Source organism: Drosophila guanche, unplaced genomic scaffold (assembly GCF_900245975.1).
Source record: "Drosophila guanche unplaced genomic scaffold, DGUA_6, whole genome shotgun sequence".
Lineage (NCBI taxonomy): Eukaryota > Metazoa > Arthropoda > Insecta > Diptera > Drosophilidae > Drosophila > Drosophila guanche.
Genome location: NW_022995769.1, coordinates 13,695 through 20,390, shown reverse-complemented (window position 1 = coordinate 20,390; position 6,696 = coordinate 13,695). Strand labels below are relative to the sequence as shown.

General features: G+C 42.9%; 1 protein-coding gene and 1 long non-coding RNA gene across 2 annotated transcripts in view; both read left to right on the top strand.

The window, feature by feature from the left end:
• The window catches only part of LOC117591255, a 5,495-nt gene extending 1,586 nt beyond the window's left edge, over window positions 1-3,909 (top strand). Inside the window, exon 2 of the long non-coding RNA XR_004574369.1 lies at window positions 3,801-3,909. This is a non-coding gene — a long non-coding RNA (uncharacterized LOC117591255). The remainder of the gene's footprint in view (window positions 1-3,800) is intronic.
• Window positions 3,910-4,710: 801 nt separating this feature from the next.
• Window positions 4,711-6,353, top strand: LOC117591283 (probable ATP-dependent RNA helicase DDX20). The gene is made up of 2 exons (XM_034284481.1): window positions 4,711-5,340; window positions 6,246-6,353. The coding sequence occupies exons 1-2, from the start codon at window positions 4,711-4,713 to the stop codon at window positions 6,351-6,353; spliced, it is 738 nt and encodes a 245-aa protein (XP_034140372.1).
• The last annotated feature ends 343 nt before the right edge of the window (window positions 6,354-6,696 follow it).

The following is a 6,696-nucleotide window of genomic DNA, read 5'->3' as shown; positions in this document are numbered from 1 at the left end:
GGTACTTTGTGGAATTGGTGAGCCGTTAAGTGTAACATTTGGGCAGTTACCTGGTCTTAATGAAAACGTTATTTGGACGGATTTCAGGGAGTTTATTCTAATTTTCCATCGAAGGAACCAGTCTTCAATTAGGCTTAGCTCACTCTGCAGGAGTTCAGAAGCTTCATTTATAGATGTGCTTGTGGCTAAAACGGCTGTATCATCAGCATATGTTGCAACAGTGCAGTTGTTTGTAACTGGCATGCCGGCCGTATATAGGGTGTAGAGAATTGGTCCCAATACGCTTCCTTGTGGGACGCCTGAGTTGATGAGAAGTAGTGATGAACTATCGGTTTTCTGCTGCACGTAAAAGCATCTTCTAGCCAGATATGATTTGATTAATAAATAGTACGGAGCAGGTAGCCATTTCTTTATCTTGTACAACAAACCTTTGTGCCAGACTCGATCGAACGCTTGTTGAACATCAAGAAATGCAGCAGTGCAGTATTTTTTGTTTTCAAATGCCGAAACTATATCATTAATAACCCTGTGACATTGCTCAGGGGTCCCGTGACCCCTCCTGAATCCGAATTGGTATTCAGGAATGATGGAAAGTTCGTCTAAAATTGGTAACATTCTCTTCAATAGTATTTTTTCAAACACTGCCGAGAAAATTGTCAACAGACTAATGGGACGGTATGATGTCAATTCCGTTTCTATTTTGTTTGGTTTTAGGATCATAACGATCTCTGCACATTTCCATTGACTTGGAAAGTGGTCTAGTCTGAGAATCGCGTTATATATAAGAGTGAGAAACCGAATGCATTTTGGTGGTAAACTTTTTAGGGTGATACCGTCTATTTTATCAGGGCCTGGTGCTTTTTTATTGTTCAAGCATTTGATTTCTGTCACAACTTCTTCATATTTAATGCTTTTAATAGGCAAGCTCATTTGGCAGGGTGACTCAAGGGATTTTTCTACTTCAGTCTTTGTTGTATAATTATTTATATCGTTTGGCTGAAACACAGAGTGCAGATGTTGTGCAAATGCTTCCGCTTGTTCATTATTAGACCTACACCAAGTTTCGTTGTTTTTGCGAATATTTATGTTTCTTTTAGCTGGTTTCTTTAGGTATTTAGTCGCCCTCCATAGGTTGTATTCATTGTTGCTTGAATTAGGGTCTAAGTTTCTCAGATACGCAGCTAGAGATTCATTGCGTAAGTTCGACAGCAGTTGTCTAAGCTCAGATGCAGCCTTGTTGTATAATCTTTTGTCAGCAGGGTAGTGAGTTTCTTGCCAGCGTTTTCGCAGATTCCTTTTATTTTGTATTTTTTGTCGAAGATCGGTTGAAAGGTTCAATTGGTTTGGTTGTTGATGATTAAGAGCATGATTCGTGTTTCTGTAGCTCGCATTATGAATTGTATTTGTGAAAAGCTCCACAGCATAGTCTATCTCCTCTCCTGTTTTTAACGGAATGTCCAGGCTTATAGCTGAATCTAAATGGCTTTTAAATGCGTTAATGTCTGTAGAGGCTGTTATTACTTTATAGGGCTTTTCCAACATATGGGCTATTGTGCTGTAAGTTGCTATTATTGGAGAATGATCTGAGTTAAGGTCAAAGCTCTCCATTACTCGCATGTGTGATTGTGGGATTCCAGAGAATACTATGAAATCAATCAAATCTGGAATTTTTCGACTATCAGTTGGCCAGTATGTGGGCACACCAGTTGACAAAGTCGTTATGTTATTGTTTCGTATGCATTTGTATAACTCCGATCCCTTCGGGTTAGTTAATCTGGATCCCCACCATGGATGTTTGGCATTGAAGTCGCCTCCCACGATNATTCATTGCGTAAGTTCGACAGCAGTTGTCTAAGCTCAGATGCAGCCTTGTTGTATAATCTTTTGTCAGCAGGGTAGTGAGTTTCTTGCCAGCGTTTTCGCAGATTCCTTTTATTTTGTATTTTTTGTCGAAGATCGGTTGAAAGGTTCAATTGGTTTGGTTGTTGATGATTAAGAGCATGATTCGTGTTTCTGTAGCTCGCATTATGAATTGTATTTGTGAAAAGCTCCACAGCATAGTCTATCTCCTCTCCTGTTTTTAACGGAATGTCCAGGCTTATAGCTGAATCTAAATGGCTTTTAAATGCGTTAATGTCTGTAAAGGCTGTTATTACTTTATAGGGCTTTTCCAACATATGGGCTATTGTGCTGTAAGTTGCTATTATTGGAGAATGATCTGAGTTAAGGTCAAAGCTCTCCATTACTCGCATGTGTGATTGTGGGATTCCAGAGAATACTATGAAATCAATCAAATCTGGAATTTTTCGACTATCAGTTGGCCAGTATGTGGGCACACCAGTTGACAAAGTCGTTATGTTATTGTTTCGTATGCATTTGTATAACTCCGATCCCTTCGGGTTAGTTAATCAGGATCCCCACCATGGATGTTTGGCATTGAAGTCGCCTCCCACGATAAACTTTGTTCCCAGTCCTTGGAAAAAGTTTTTGAAATCGAGTTCTTTTATTGTGAATCTTGGTGGGAGATAAATCGCTGTTATTGATACATCTGCGTGCATACATTTTATCTGAATTGTGGCAGCTTGCATAGCGTTTTCCCTAGTACTGTCCATGATTTGAAATTTAAGGCCCTGCTTGACAAGAATTGCAGCACCTCCATGAGCTCTATCTGATGGATGGTCAGCTCTTACTGTGTCGTATCCAGTAACTTTAAAAAAAGATTTGCTAGTGAAGTGTGTTTCTGAAATAAGCATGACGTCAATGGCATTCGTTTTTAAAAATAAAGCTATTTCATTTACATGGTTGGAAAGCCCATTGGCATTCCATATTCCTAAGTTTAGATTTATTTGCATAGCTTATTTACAAGTAACATTATCATGTTAAGTAAATTATTGGTAAGTTGAGATTGTTTTTCTAGAAGCTGTTCTATTCTTTCTAGAGACTTGTTCGAGTTACTATTTCCTGCAGCAACTTGAGCGTATGATTGGTAATCTTTGGGTTGTTGGGTCGAATTATTAGACGGAGCAAATGATTGATATGTACCATGGTCATTTTTATTTTTGTCATCTTTGGTGTTTCTCTGGTGGTTGCGCCCGCTTACTATTTTTTTTGATATAAGATCCTGATAGACTTTACACCCTTTGTAACTAGCAGCATGATCTTCGTTGCAGTTGGCACATTTTGCTGGTTGCTCTTTATCTTTTGGGCAAACGTTGCTGGGATGGTTAAGAGAGCATTTCACACATCTGTGAGTTTTGGCACAATATGACTTTGTGTGTCCAAATTCCTGGCAACGATAACACTGAACGATTTCTTTAGTTTTACGGGGTGGTTCTATATTAACAACTGCGTTACCAATGAGTTTAACTTTGTATATATCTAAGTTCTTATTGTTGGGCTCAATGTCTAAGTAGAACAAATTCAATGGCTCTTTGGTTACACGACTTTTAATATTACTAATGTTTCTAACAGCGTGACCTTTGGACTCCACATCTTGTTTGATTAATTCGAATTAATTCGATTAATTAATTGCTCACATTTGAAACGGAAAAATTCATACGGGAGAGCGTTTAATAGGAGAGAATTTCCCTGACCGTTTAGAGACAGGAATGAATTTCCCTGTATATGAACAGCGCGCTCAGCTAGCTATATTTGAATTGAACGCTCTTTTATTACCAGAAGATGTCAAACTATCGGTTGTTTTGCAACTTGTAGAGACAGGTGAAGGAGAGAGGAGCTACTATACTCGTTAATTCCTCAACCATCGATAGTAACGATGGTGCTACCGATTTTTCTCCCAGCCCTGGTCACGCTGCGTGCGACGCCAAAAACCGCGTTTTTGTTTTTATTGAAGAAATTGCCTAAGAAACTTCCAAGAATTGCACTGATGTGGAGGGCGGAGGCGCAATTGGGCATAATTTGGCGAATGGCGAGAAGCGCACCATGGACGTGGAGGCTGGACGACTGCCATACTTCTCGGATTTGCATCTGTGCCCTGTGGTGCTCAGCGGCCTGACGGCCAACAATTTTAAGACGCCAACGAAAATTCAAGCTGCAGCCATACCCATGACGCTGACCGGCATGGGTAAGTGTAAAGTATTTAAATGGAATCCTAAAATTAACATTTTGTTGCAGATCTGCTGGTGCAGTCGAAGAGCGGCACGGGCAAGACGCTGATCTATGTGGTGACGGCGCTGAAGGCGGTCAACGTGAATTGGAATTATCCGGGAATTTTGGTCATTCTGCCCACACGTGAGCTGGCCATACAGATGCACGACACATTCCGCTACTTGGGCCAGAGAATGCGGGAATTTAAGGTGAATTCGTTTATTGGCGGCACCGATGTGACCAAGGATCTTGAGAAGCTGCGGAACTGCCATGTGGTCATTGGGCACACCGGGCCGCCTGCTGCAGCTGCACGAGAAGGGTGTGTACAATCCGTCCCGCGTGCGGCTGCTGGTGCTCGACGAGGCCGGACAGCTGTACATGACGGAGAGCCTGCAGAGGACGGTGAATGATTTTATTGCTCTGCTGCCGCGACAGCGTCAGGTCATCGCCTGCAATGCCACCTGTGATCAGAATTTTGACGAGAAGATAGCCAGGATGATGGAGAAGTTTATACTGATATCGAATAGCGAACGGGCCACCGTGCTGCTGGGCATTCGGCAGTTTGTCTACGAGCTGCCGGAGCAGATCAACAACATGCTGTAGATGCGTCTGAAGCTGGAGGCGCTAAAGAAGATCTTCACCCACCTAAACTACGAGCAGGCGGTTCTCTTTTCCAATTCCAAAATGCGCGCAGATTGGTACTGCAAGTACTTGAACGCCGGCGGCATACCCTGCATGCTGCTGTCGGGTGATCTCGCCCAGAGCGACCGCTCCGAGGCGTTTGAGAGCTATCGCAGTGCTATCTTCTCGGTGCGCACCATTGTGGACATGGATCTGATTGCACGCTGCGTGGACTCGCATCATGCCAACCTGGTGATCAATTTGGATCCGCCCAACGATCATGTCACATATTTGCATCGGTCGGGGCGTTCCGGTCGCTTCGAGTCAAAGGCCATTGCCATCACATTCATCTCATCGCCGAAGCAGAGCGAAAACTTTAAGCGGATTCTGGCCAAGGCAGGCACAGGCATGTCCGTTCTGCAGTTGCCAACAGAAGGGCCGCCGTCGAAGGGATTTAATTACTTTGCATTTGATGCTTATGAGTTTCCGTATTATTTTAATTCGGAAGCAACCGAGCAGGACGAGAATGAGTTGAATCAAATCAAGAAGGCCACCAAACTGGCCATTAAAATAGCCAACGAAAAGGCATCCAGCTATGTGTATCCAGTGGTGGTAAAGACACAGGAAGAGAGACAGGAGGCAGAGGCATTCAGAGAGACAGTCAGACAGACAGCCATAGTGACAGGAAGAGAGACAGGCAGAGAGACAGTCAGAGAGAAAGGCAGAGAGACAGGAGGCAGAGTGACAGAAAGAGAGACAGGCAGGCAAAGAGGTTCACAGACATAAGCAACTATATAAGGAGGCCTCGTCCGCCCCAATTCTCAGTGCACGTTTGCTTGTCGACGCGGAAGGTTTGTTTTTCAATTTTTTTTTTAAATGTTTATTTTTTCAGAACAGGTATGTACATATGTATGTAGTTATGTACATATGTAGTCAGAGAGTCAGCAAGTAGAGGGACAGGCAGAGAGGGAGACCCGTACCACCGATTAACAAGCAACAAATTGATTCATCAATCGCTTAAAATCTTTAAGTTCTGAAAGTCTAAACTAAATGGTAATATTAATCAGAACATCAAAATTGAGGTAAATATTTATTATCTATAGTATATATGGAAGTGTGAACGTATATTATTTTTGATATATTTCTGGGGTATTTTTGTGCTCACATTTGAAACGCAAAAATTCATACGGGAGAGCGTTTAATAGGAGAGAATTTCCCTGACCGTTTAGAGACAGGAATGAATTTCCCTGTATATGCGCGCTCAGCTTGCTATATTTGAATTTAACGCTCTTTTATTACCAGAAGATGTCAAACTATCGGTTGTTTTGCAACTTGTAGAGACAGGTGACAGAGAGAGGAGCTACCATACTCGTTACTATCGATGGTTGAGGAATTAACCAACCATCGATAGTAACGATGGTGCTACCGATTTTTCTCCCAGCCCTGGTCACGCTGCGTGCGACGCCAAAAACCGCGTTTTTGTTTTTATTGAAGAAATTGCCTAAGAAACTTCCAAGAATTGCACTGATGTGGAGGGCGGAGGCGCAATTAAGAAGCGCACCATCGACGTGGAGGCTGGACGACTGCCATACTTCTCGGATTTGCAGCTGTGCCCAGTGGCCTGACGGCCAACAATTTTAAGACGCCAACGAAAATGCAAGCTGCAGCCATACCCATGGCGCTGACCGGCATGGTTAAGTGTAAAGTATTTAAATGGAATACTAAAATAAACATTTTGTTGCAGATCTGCTGGTGCAGTTGAAGAGCGGCACGGGCAAGACGCTGATCTATGTGGTGACGGCGCTGCAGGCGGTCAACGTGAATTGGAATTATCCGGGAATTTTGGTCATTCTGCCCACACGTGAGCTGGCCATACAGGTGCACGATACATTCCGCTACTTGGGCCAGAGAATGCGGGAATTGAAGGTGAATTCGTTTATTGGCGGCACCGATGTGACCAAGGATCTT

What these genes read in the sequence shown, in the direction of transcription:
- LOC117591283 (XM_034284481.1), top strand. Translation starts at nt 4,711, where the DNA reads ATGCGTCTGAAGCTGGAGGCGCTAAAGAAGATCTTCACCCACCTAAAC. An exon ending in GCTATGTGTATCCAGTGGTG is followed by an intron (nt 5,341 to 6,245) that starts GTAAAGACACAG and finishes GAAACTTCCAAG; the next exon opens with AATTGCACTGATGTGGAGGG.